The 13,205-nt window shown below is 36.4% G+C and overlaps 1 protein-coding gene across 19 annotated transcripts in view; it reads left to right on the top strand.

Annotated features, from left to right (window-relative positions):
* Positions 1-13,205, top strand: part of FAM227B (family with sequence similarity 227 member B) — a 216,846-nt gene that overhangs the window by 34,411 nt on the left and 169,230 nt on the right. For 13 of the 19 annotated variants that reach the window (XR_011488294.1, XR_002310291.2, XM_020875507.2 and 10 more), the window contains 2 exons: positions 1,364-1,465; positions 4,860-4,986. Coding sequence is in view for 11 of the 19 variants with exons in the window: in XM_020875507.2 (XP_020731166.2) it covers positions 1,364-1,465; positions 4,860-4,986 (229 nt within the window). In the remaining 8 variants the exon portion in view is untranslated. Of the gene's footprint in view, positions 1-1,363; positions 1,466-4,859; positions 4,987-7,092; positions 7,148-13,205 lie in introns of all 19 variants that reach the window. The other 6 variants (XR_011488297.1, XR_011488296.1, XR_011488299.1 and 3 more) reach the window with 1 other exon arrangement.

The following is a 13,205-nucleotide window of genomic DNA, read 5'->3' on the forward strand; positions in this document are numbered from 1 at the left end:
TCTCATACAACTCTAAATGAACTACTTCCCATTATATAAATGATCCAGAACTTTTAGCTATTAATATTATCATTATTGTTTCTGCTGCTATCTCCATCTGTAAACTTATTACAGAAGCATGAGAGCTGTATTGGGAGTTAGGAGACCTGGATCCTAGTCTGGCTTTCAGTTACTTAACTGTGTATCAGTTCAGTTGCTCAGTCATGTCTGACTCTTTGCAACCCTATGGACTGCAGCACGCCAGGCTTCCCTGTTGTCTATCACCAGCTCCCAGAGGTTGCTCAAACTCATGTCCGAGTCAGTAATGCCATCCAGCCCATCTCATCCTCTGTTGTCCCCTTCTCCTCTTGCCTTCAATCTTTCCCAGCATCAGGGTCTTTTCCAGTGAGTCAGTTCTTCACATCAGGTAGCCAAAGTATTTGAGCATCAGCATCAATAATAGTTAACTGTGTATAACCTTAAATAATGCTCTTAAGCTTTCTGGACAGTAGTGCAGTCACTAAATTAGAGAGATTTAACCTAAGTGATATCTAACTTCCATTTTAGTTCTAAAATACTATACATTTATGAATCCCAGCTCATATGGTTTGCTAATTTGATAGAAAATTACCACTGAATTTAGTCATTTTTGGTGTTTATTACCAAAACCTGTTAATGCCAGCTTGTGGTTCTACTGTTGATATCATAAATGAATTTGGACTCTTAATTCATCTATTCATTGCTTAATAGAGCAAGAATTCAAGATGCTACCTTAAGACTTTACTGTAATGTTAACAGTATCGTTATCTATAGATTTCTTCCTTCTTATGACATTCTACTTTGTTTTTAGTCTATCATGTCACAATTTTACTAGTTCTGGCTATGGCTGTCTCATTCCAGTAATTGCTTTCATTTTATGCTGAGTTACTTATTATAAAAGATTTGGAATGGCTATAGAGTGATAGAAGGTAAGTATGTCATGGACAGCCTTGTGCATGCCAACCACTATTCAAGAAACTTTATTAATTCATCAAACATTGGTATTCTTTCTGTGTGCCAGGCACTCTGAAGGCTTTAAATACAGAGTCAAACAAAATGTGATCCTTGTCCCAATTGAATTTTAAGATACTACTTTAAGGCATGTATATATTACCTACATTTGCAGATAAGGAAACTAGGACTTGCCTAGGATAGTGCAGCTAATGAATAATGGGGCCAGCATTTAAATTCAGGTCTGCATGATGCCAAAAACCCATGCTCATTCCATTATAGCAACTGATCTGCCGTTTGAGAATAGATAGAATTACTGACATTATGTAAACAAATTCTAATTTTAAATTGTGATATTAATTGTTTTAATTCCATACCTGTTTTATTTCTTAAGCCTGACAGAGAAAATCAAGATTGCTTGTTTGATAGAATTTCAGAAAGTTATGTGTCACTTTTCATGAGCATACCTCTAAGCCGAAAGGATGCATTCTTTCAGGTAAATACTGAAGTTAACTGGTTATGCAAATTATATTTATGGCAAATGAACTATAAAAAGTTATTTTATTTAAACACATATGAGAACGTATTTTGTTGCTTTGAAAGCAAAATTGCCTCAAGTAGAGTAAAAAAGCTAATACTTTTAAGTTATGCCCCCACTGCAGAATATTATATTCTGCTGAAAGCCTTACAGAATCTATTTGTTTGCATACTGAAAAATAGTGACTTACCCTATGCATATTCTTGATTTTTTAATCTACAAAATTATTTTCCTTTTACTTGATAAAGCATATTTGGTCTAAGAGGACTTAACCTCTTGTGTTATGCATAAGTACAACACTAAGCACCTGTTAACAGTAAAGAACAATGAACAAATTTATGAATCAAATGTTTGTTTTACTATGTTAAAATAATTTGGTTAAAATAATTTATGTTCTTTAGTAATGTGAAATGAAGATGCACGGAATTTAATTATTTTGAAATGTAAACATCTAGCATTCCAAAGCAGAAGACACATTCAAATACTTTGTTGAAATGACATTTGTAAAATCAGAAATACATAAGTATTTTCAAGTCAGTAACTGTTTTTATGGATAAATCCTAAAATAAAATAAATGTCTATCAAGAAAACATAAAATTGCCAAATATTTATACTCATTCTTGATCTGTCTTACAAAAATGTACAAAAGGAAGCCAGCAGTGGGTTGGGAGTAAATAATCTGCTACTAATTACACAGGTGATCTTGCAGACATTCATTCTCTCAGTTCCATAGCCGTTATCCATCAGATGAAGAGGTTGACCCATGATTCATAAATTGCCTTATAGAACACTGATATTCCGAAAGATAGACTAGGATTTTCTCTGCTAATATTAAATTTATTTTTCTTATTTACAGGAAAAATATTAGTGGTTAGGATTTTTGGTCATTAAATTGCCTTGAGATGACAAAACTGGCTGGATTTCTCCTATCTATAATCTTTCACCTAGTCTGTCCTTTCATGGTGGGTTTTGTCTATCTAATACGTGGTTTGATAAAGTCGAGCATGCTTTAACACAAGCCTTAAGAAAAGAATTTTAAAAAGCCTATTTAATGTGAACAAACAAGCAATGGCACCGTCACATACCCCTCATTCTGTAATTTCTAGTCTTACATTTATTGTCTGAATGTTCTCTTTGGGATAGATGTGCCTTTTGATATCAAAATGTTGTCTTTATAATCTTTCTCAAATCATGACTTGATTTTTTCTGAAGTCCTTATTTTCAGTGGCATTTTTCAAAGAGAAATTAGAAGTTATTTAACAAAGATTCAAAGCCTCACTTGAGAACAAACAACATGTACACCTTAGTGATTGGACCCCTCCCCCTGTTTCTATTCTTGTGAACCAGACTAACTCCCTACAGATCTATTACCTCCGCAGCTGTATAAGTAGAAATGAAGCCTCATCTCTCATTGACTAATTTCTGTTGTAACTCATTCAAGTAATTGGTAGTTTTGTTACTAATTGGCTCATCTGAGAAAAACATATTAATATTTAAGAATCAAAAAATTATCTTCAGGTCTCACTATTCAGTATAAATTAATTGAATCTGATCATATGGCTTTTATTTCATTTTCTTCCAATGTCATACAATGATATTCCCTCAGAAAATTTCCCAACACCATCTGACACTTTATCTCTTTTCCCACTAATATCCTGAAGCTAAGATATACACAGAAAACAAAATGTAAAAGTTCCCCTTACCTAGTTCAACTTTTTAATTACTAGCATAATTTTATATACCACAATTAGTCACAATATGTGACTCTTTCGAGTAGTATTTTAAAATGTCCATGGCTGAGTCAATAAAATTAAATATATCAGTGTTTTTAAAGCATCCTTCCCTGCCTTTTTCCCTACCCAAAAAAACTAATGAAATTCTTCAAAGAATACCATGATTTACCAGCAGATTTGAGCACTGCTGAGATAGGTGACTATATTATTTTTATGTTGTTGGTGTAAAAACTATCATGAAGTTAGGGGCTTAAAGCAATGGAAATTCATTGTTTTACAGTTATATAGATCAGAAGTCCAAAATGAGTCTTATGGGATTAAAATCAAGGTATCAACAGAGCTAATTTCTTTAAGAAACCCAAAGGGAGAAATCATCTCTTGCATCTTCCAGTTTCTAGAGTCTGCCAACCTTCCAAAATAGTAAATAAAATATTGTAAATCTTTAACATAAAAATCTGGTATCTTCCTGTGTGTAGTTACTTCCTAAGAGAAACTTAGTAGTCAAGTGACTTTAAGTCTAATAGAATACTGGTAGCACTATATATTTGTTGATATTCACTCATGGCTTTACAACTGGGGTTCAGTTCAGTTGAGTCACTCAGTCATGTCTGACTCTTTGCAACCCCATGGACTGCAGCATGCCAGGCATCCTTGTCCATCACCAACTCCTGAAGCTTGCTCAAACTCTTGTCCATCAAGTCGGTGATGCCATCCAACCATCTCATCATCTGTCATCCCCTTCTCCTTCCACTTTCAGTCTTTCCCAGCATCAGGGTCTCTTCCAATGAGTCAGTTTTTTATATCAGGTGGCCAAAGTATTGGAGTTTTCTCCAACACCACAGTTCAAAAGCATCAATTCTTTGGTGCTCAGCTTTCTTTAAAGTCCAACTTTCGCCTCCATACATGACTTACTGGAAAAACCATAGCTTTGACCAGTCAGACCTTTGTTGGCAAAGTAATGTCTCAGCTTTTTAATATGCTATCTAGGTTGGTCACAGCTTTTCTTCCAAGGAGCAAACAATATAGTATAACCTCAGTAACAATTGGAGTTATGCTATATTAACTCACCTAAATGGACTTCAATTACTTAAAAGCATGCTTTTATTTCTCACACACACACACAGTGATAATTGTGTGACATAATAGAGGTGTTAACTGATGCTGTGGTGGTAATCATATTGCAAATTACAAATATATCAACATGTTGTACACTTAAACTTACTCAGTATTACATGTCAAACATATTTCAATTAAATGTATATATACTTGTTATAATGACTGGAAAGAGGGTATACTTTTTCTTAAAGAGGATATCAATAACAGGGTTAAATGAAATAAGTGTAGAATCATTAAACCTTAACTGTTAGCTTCATCCTTTATCCAAATTAAATTTTTTTCCCAAAATGCTAACAAATAGATAAATTGATATGACTTTATTTTTACCTCTTCTTTGTTCATATTCTTCAGTTGTTGGAAGTACACAGAGGCAAAAAAGGCCAAAAACAAGCTATAAGAAAAAAAAGGGACATGTATATTTCACAAACTCAACAAATTCTTTTGTATTTTAGATAATGTTACATGAAATATGGAACTATTTTAATATGACTCTGTTTTGGTAGGTGTATCCTGATTGTTTGGCACAGGCTATCTATGCAACATTCCAGGAAGCATTTCCAGAATCCAGTAATCTCTTTAATGATGAATTTAAAGAAGATCTAGGGAATAATATTTTTCTTTGGTTGTCAGGTATGAATGTCATTTAAGTATTGATCATTAGTTTGATACCTAGAACTTTTGAATTGCAGTGTTTTGTTTACTCTAGTCAAAAATTTTGTTGTTCTTTGTCTTACAAAACATGGAATATTGATGTCTATGTTTCAAAATAATAATGATGATTTTCTTCTGAAAATTCTGTTATAATAAAATTAGTTATTAACTTTGGAAGGAAATAATTTTATAGGCAGTGGAATTCTTGTAGAAACCAAAACTTCCACAGAAGGAAAACTGTATGATACATATTTTATATTTGCAAGAGAAATATTTCAAGCTACTTCTTTTAGAACACTGCTGGCATTTTTATAGCAAATAATACTGGGTAAATTCTAGAGCTAACTGAATTCTTTATATGACTACCATCATTAATCAAGGGAAAAAATGTTTGAATCATGATGTGTCTGTGTGTCTAGGTAGGAGTTCAGTTCAGTCACTCAGTCGTGTCCGACTCTTTGCAACCCCATGGACTGCAGCACTCCAGGCTTCCCTGTCCATCACCAGCTCCCAGAGCTTACTCAAACTCATGTCCATTGAGTCGGTGATGCCATTTAATATCTCATTCTCTGTTGTGCCCTTGTCTTCCTGCCTTCAATCATCCCTAGCATCAGGGTCTTTTCCAATGAGTCAGTTCTTTGCATCAGGTGGCCAAAGTATTGGAGTTTCAGCTTCAGCCTCAGTCCTTCCAATGAATATTCAGGACTGATTTCCTTTAGGATGGACTGGTTGGATCTCCTTGCAGTCTAAGGGACTCTCAAGAGTCTTCTCCAACACCACAGTTCAAAAGCATCAATTCTTTGGTGCTCATCTTTCTTTATAGTCCAACCCTCACATCCATACATGACTACTGATAAAACCATAACTTTGACTAGATGGACCTTTGTTGGCCAAGTAATGTCTCTGCTTTTTAATAAGCTGTCTAGGTTGATCATAACTTTTCTTCCAAGGAGCAAGTGCCTTTTAATTTCATGGCTTCAGTCGCCATCTGCGGTGATTTTGGAGCCCCAAAAAATAAAGCCTGTCACTGTTTCCACTGTTTCCCCATCTATTTGACATGCGGTGATGGGACCAGATGCCATGATCTTAGTTTTCTGGACGTTGAGTTTTAAGCCAACTTTTTCACTCTCCTCTTTCACTTTCATCAAGAGGCTCTTTAGTTCTTCTTCACTTTCTGCCATAAGGGTGGTGTCATCTGCATATCTGAGGTTATTGATATTTCTCCCAGAAATCTTGATTCCAGCTTGTGCTTCATCCAGCCTGGCATTTCTCAAGATGTACTCTGCCTATAAGTTAAATAAGCAGGGTGACAATATACTCCTTGACATACTCCTTTTCCTATTTGGAACCAGTCTGTTGTTCCATGTCCAGTTCTACCTATTGTTTCTTGACCTGCATACAGATTTCTCAAGAGGCAGATCAGGTGGTCTGGTATTCCCATCTCTGTAAGAATTTTCCACAGTTTGTTGTGGTCTGCATAGTCAATGGCTTTGGCATAGTCAATAAAGCAGAAATAGATGTTTTTCTGGAACTCTTGCTTTTTCGATGATCCAACAGATGTTGGCAATTTGATCTCTGGTTCCTCTGCCTTTTCTAAATCCAGCTTGAACATCTGGAAGTTCATGGTTCACGTACTGTTGAAGCCTGGCTTGGAGAGTTTTGAGCATCACTTTCTAGCATGTGAGATGAATGCAATCGTGCAGTAGTTTGAGCATTTTTTGGCATTGCCTTTCTTTGGGATTGGAATGAAAACTGACCTTTTCCAGTCCTGTGGCCACTGCTGAGTTTTCCAAGATGGAGAAATTCTATACAGTCAGTAGAAAAAAGACCGGGAGCTGACTGTGGCTCAGATCATGAACTTATTGCCAAATTAAAACTTAAATTGAAGAAAGTAGAGAAAACCACTTGACAATTCAGGTATGACCAAAATCAGTCCCTTACGACTATATTGTAGGTAGGAGTGGTAGAACTCAAAACACTGAAGGGAAGTAAAATTCCATCCTGGAGGCTTAGCCAGAGATTTAGGCACTTAGGTTTAAAACTAAGATAATGGAGAGAAAAATCTATCCAATATTTTTTCCATAGACTACTGTACCATTATGGACTTCCAGAAGTTATTGACTTCTCAAGTACTGGAAAAGTGAGTGAAGTCTAGTTCTTCTCATAAAACTTTCGGTCCAAATTTTGACTACTTTTTTTTATAATTGCTTTGTGTCAATTCTTAGTAACCAAACCATTTCTATAAGAAAATGTTCCATGTTTTAAGGAAGGAGTCCTTGGGAGGTAAACTCTTGAAAACAATCTGGAGCACCAGCCCCCTCCATCAATACACACAAGACAGGAGTGTCCTAATTACAGAGAAAAATCCAACTAATTCAAATATAAGAAATAAAAAGAAAATGAGCACAGCATTCATACAAAAAAAATATACCATAAGAGAAAAGTGAAGAACAGAACAAATTTCCTCCAGACCTGTTACAGACTGAACTGTGTTCCCTCCAAATTCATATTGATTTCTGTATGTAAATATTATGAGTCACTTGCTTACTTAATCCTCTTGTTTGTGTTTTATCATTCTTTGTCTAGGGTTTTCAAGTCATTTATCATATCATCTGCAAATATAGTTTTCATACTTCTTTTGCAATTATTATGCTTTTAACTAGTTTCTGTGATGTATTCAAGCATGAATGTATGTAATATGCTGAGATGAGCAATAGCAATTAGTTAGGAGATTTATAAGGTAAATTCAGTGGGGATGTCTACTTTAGCCTGTTCCTATTGGTCTTCAAAGCATTCTACACACAAACTGCCTGAGTTAAAAGGCAAGAACACTAAATATAGATCCCTTATCTGATTTAAATAGCAGAATTGATAGTTTGCTCACTTCTAGCCTGAATACATTTGTATGGAAATGCATCTTCTTTGAAAAAGTTGGCTTAAAACTCAACATCCAGAAAACTAAGATCAAGGCATCTGTTCCCATCACTTCATGGCAAATAGGTGGGGAAACAATGGAAACAGTGACTGAGTTTATTTTTGGGGGTTCCAAAAATCACTGCAGATAGTGACTGCAGCCATTAAATTAAAAGACATTTGCTCCTTGGAAGAAAAGTTATGACCAGCCTAGAAAGAAAGATAAGAAAGAAAGAAAGTGACGTCACTCAGTCATGTCTGACCCTTTGTGACCCCATGGACTGTAGCCTACCAGGCTCTTCTGTCCATGGCATTTTCCAGGCAAGAATACTGGAGTGAGTTGCCATTTCCTTCTCCAGGGGACCTTCCCAATGTAGGGATCGATCCCTGGTCTCCCACATTGTAGGCAGACGCTTTTACCATCTAAGCCACCAGGAAAGACCAACCTAAACAACATGTTAAAAAGCGGAGACATTACTTTGCCAACAGAGGTCTATCTAGTCAAAGCTATGGTTTTTCCAGTGGTCATGTATGGATGTGAGGGTTGGACTATAAAAGCTGAGCACCAAAGAATTGATGCTTTTGAACTGTGGTGTTGGAGAAGACTCTTGAGAGTCTCTTAGACTGCAAGGAGATCCAACCAGTCCATCCTAAAGGAAATCAGTCCTGAATATTCATTGGAAGGACTGAGGCTGAAGCTGAAACTCCAATACTTTGGCAACCTGATGTGAAGAACTGACTCATTGGAAAAGACCCTGATGCTGGGAAAGATTGAAGGTGGAAGGAGAAGGGGACAGAGGATGGTTGGATGGCATCACTGACTCGATGGACATGAGTTTGAGTAAGCTCTGGGAGTTCGTGATGGACAGGGAGGCCTGGTGTGCTGCAGTCCATGGGGTCGCAAGGAGTCAGACATGACTGAGCGACTGAACTAAACTGATTCTTCCAACATAGGCTATTTATCCCTGCTTCAGTACTTCTCTGTGGGCTGTTTCACTTTAGGATAAAATATTTGTGTAGTGAAAAGATCAATATTTAGTGCCTCTCCTTCACATCAGGCAGAGAAATGATTTAAAGTGAAGGGTAGGGGTGGCTAAAATGGGAAGCTTGAGGAATCCTTGGGATGAAACTGTACCTTAGCCTGGCTATATCAGTGTCTATATCCTGGTTGTGATATCGTATTATAGTTTTACAAGGTGTTACCATTGTGGGAAACTAAATAGAGGGCCCAGGGATCTCTCTGTATTATTTGTTGCAAGTGCATGTAAATCTACATTCATCTCAGAGTTAAAAATTCAAACCTGCATTTTCTTAAGATAAAAGGTAGCTATGTGGGTGGAAGTATATGAATATTCTGGACAACTACCAATATCTACTAAAGCTAAACATATGTTAAACTTGGACTAGCATATTTCTGACTCCCAGGTACATAACCTCCAGAAATCTACATATTTCTGTATACCAAAAGTATAAAATGCTCATAGCAGTGCTATTTATATAATAATCAAAATGAACTGTCCAAATGCCCACAGTAATATAAAATTTAGATAAACTGTGGAGTATCCATATAATGAAATACTGCCAGCAATGAGGATGAGTGAACTATAATCATATACAGTAGCAAACAAATCACACAAACAAGGTTGAGGGGCCAGGCACAAAAAGGTAGATCCTATATGAGTTCTTTGATACAGAGTTCAAAATCTGACAAAACTAATCCATGGTGTTAGAAGCTGAATATTTTGTTTCTGAGGACTGGTAGCATGGACACCATGTATTAAACTTGTGAAGATTCACTGACCTGTACATAATTGTTCATTTTTATTTTTATGCATGGATAAGAATTTAAGTTGAAAACAAAGGCAGTAGTGGTAGCTGCACTGGAGCCTCTATGATTTATTTATTCGTGAATGTGTTTTTACAGCTTTCTGTCACAATGCTTTTTCTCACATTGCATATCTATCAAGACTCACATGTTTTCTGAGTTCTATGCTCATAAATGACCTTTTCACTTTTTACTATGATTTTATCTCTCAATTGTGATCAATTATTTTGTTTTGGCTAGAGCACTTGCTGAAGAAATTTAAAAGACATTTTTCTTATTCTTTGTTGGAAAAATATTTATATCATAGATATAAAATAGTTAATTCAATTTCTCCTTCTTAATATATGAAAAATTCCATTTTTTAAAGATGAAGTCATGACTTTATTTGTTTCTTTGCATTATATTCAGTTTAATCACTTACATTGTCAGTTGGCTTTCATTTTGGTTCGTTTTTCACAAAAATTTTTTTTAGCAGATTTCCTTATTTGTTGTTGTTGTTTAGTTGCTAATTCATGTCCAGCTCTTTGCAACACCATGGACTATAGCCCCACCAGGCTTCTCTGTCCATGGGATTTCCCAAGCAAGAATACTGGAGTCACCATTTCCTTCTCCAGGGGACCTTCCCAACCAAGGGATCAAACACATATTGGCAGATGAATTCTTTACCACTGAGCCACATAGGAAGCCTAAAGATCCTTATATACAATAAGAAAAAAATCACCAGGGCTTGTATAGGTTTCCTATTACTGATACAGCAAATTACTACTTAGTTTAAAGCAACATAAATATATTATCTTAGAGTTCTGAAAGTCATAGGTCTAAAATGAGTTTCACTAGGGTGAAACCAAGATGTTGGGAGATCTGTGTTATTCTAGAGGCTCTAGGGAGAATCTCTTTTCAGCTTTTCAGAAGCTGTTTCCATTCTTTGCCTCATAGCCTTTCATCATTGAAGCCCACAATGACTAGTCATCTTTCTCATATTGCATCATTCTAATACTGACTCTTCTACCTCCCTCTTCCACATCTATGACTCTTCTGAGTACATTGGCTCACCTGGACAAGCCAGCATACTGTCCATATTTTAAGGTTAGCCAGTTATTAACTTAATTCTGTCTGCTTCCTTAATTCCTCTTTGCCATGTAACATAACGTATTCACCATTTGGGAACATTAAGATATGGAAGACTTTGGAGGATACTTCTAACTAGTATAGAGACACATTAGGATTTTGTATGATTGGCTAGGTTTTAGCACAAGCTTTATGACTATCCTATGTGGCAGCTTTACAATGAGTAAGATGAAGGTTTGTGCTCTGACTTCTGGCTTCTGCTTAGGATGTAGAAAACTAAAATGATATCACTTCCACTCTTCTACCTTAAATCACTAAACTATCTGCAAATTAGAAACTTTCCTTGAACCCATCAGAAATTCCAAGGCAATCAACCCAAAATCTACAGAAAGATAGGTACCTCCAAGGGAAGACCAGATGTTAGCACTTGCTCACGTGGGACAGATGCAGCTAGATACCATAAAAAGGCAGTAAGAAGAATTTAGCCAAAATTTCTAGTGAATTACTTAGAGCTGAGTATGGTCTAGTGTGACCATATAGGACACTTAGGAGCTTCATAAACAAGAAGGAAGTTGACATTACAAGTTTCTCTCCACATTTATAAGTAATAGTTGAGGATGGTATGACAGTCTTGAGAAAGCCTGGGGGAACATAAGAGAAACCACTACAAAAAAGGCATTAAGCCTTGCCTGGACCCTTCTCTTCCATCTCCTTTGTATTAACAACAACAAGCTTTAAGTCACAGCAGGAGGAGGGAGAAAGGTTGCGGGGAGGAAGGACAGCAAATCCAGTTGCCCTTAGTGAAGGAGTGGAGATGCAACTCATCCCAGAAACAGAACTACTTATCAAAAGACAAAGAAATAATCAGAACCAGTTTTAGATAAGGCACAGGTATTAGAATATTAGAAAATTTCAGCTGCCTATGATTAATGTGGTAAATGCTCAAGTGGCAAAGATGGATAACATGTATCATCAGATATGTAATTTGAGTAAAACATGGAAACTAAACAAAGAAGGCCACACAGACCAATGGAAGAAAAGTGAGAACCCAGAAATAAACCCTCACAAACACAGTCAACTAATGTTTGACAAAGAAGCCAAGAATACTCCATAGGAATATGATAATCTCCTCAATACATGGTGTTGGGAAAGCTGAATCACCACATGTAGAGTAATCAAATTTGGCTCCTATCTTATTGTTGTCCAGTTGCTCAGTTGTGTCTGACTCTTTGCAACCCCATGGACTATAGCACACAAGGCTTCCCTGTCCTTCAGTATCTCCCAGAGTCTGCCCAAACTCACATCCATTGAGCAGTGATGCCATCCAACCATCTCATCCTCTATCACGTGCTTCTCCTCCTGTCCTCAATCCTTTCCAGCATCAGGGTCTTTTCCATTGAGTCAGCTCTTTACATCAGGTGGCCAAAGTATTGGAGCTTTAGCATCAGTCCTTCCCATGAATATTCAGGGTTGATTTTCCTTAGGATTGACTGTTTTTTTCTCCTTGCTGTCCAAGGGATTCTCAAGAATCTTCTCAAGCACCACAATTCAAAAGCATCAATTCTTCAGCACTCAGCCTTTTTTATTGTCCGATTCTCACATTCATACATGACTACTGGAAAAACCATAGCATTGACTGTATGAACCTTAGTCAGCAAAGTAAACATCTCTGCTTTTTAATATGCTGTCTAGGTTTGTAGTAGCTTTTCTTCCAAGGAGCAAGTGTCTTCTAATTTCATGGCTGAAGTCACCATCTGCCATGATTTTGGAGCCCAAGAAGAGAAAATTTGTCGCTGTTTTCACTTTTCCCCCTTTTATTTGCCATGAAGTGATTGGACTGGATGCCATGATCTTAGTTTTTTGAATGTTGAGTTTTAAGCCAGCTTTTTCACTGTCCTCTTTCACCCTCATCAACAGACTTTTTAGTTCTTCCTTGCTTTTTGCCATTAGAGTGGTAACATCTGCATATATGAGGCTGTTGATATTTCTCCCAGAAATTCTTGATTCCAGCTTACTATTCATCTAGCATGGCACTTTGCATGATGTACTCTGCATAAAAGTGAAATTTACAGAGTGACAAAATACAGCCTTGACATATTCCTTTCCCAATTTTGAACCAATCTGTTCTTCCCTTTCTGGTTCTGATTGTTGCTTCTTAACCTATATACAGGTTTCTCAGGAGGCAGGTAAGGTGGTCTGATATTCGTATCTCTTTAACAATTTTCCAGTTTGTTGTAATCCATACAGTCAAAGGCTTTAGTGTAGTCAGTGAAGCAAATGTTTTTCTGGAATTCCCTTGCTTTTTCTATATCACTCACAAAAATTAACTTCAAATGGAGGAAAGAACTGAAACCATAAAACTCTTAAGAAGAAAATGTAGTGGAAAAGCTCC

The sequence above is a fragment of the Odocoileus virginianus genome, chromosome 6 (genome assembly GCF_023699985.2).
Source record: "Odocoileus virginianus isolate 20LAN1187 ecotype Illinois chromosome 6, Ovbor_1.2, whole genome shotgun sequence".
Classification (NCBI taxonomy): Eukaryota; Metazoa; Chordata; class Mammalia; order Artiodactyla; family Cervidae; genus Odocoileus; species Odocoileus virginianus.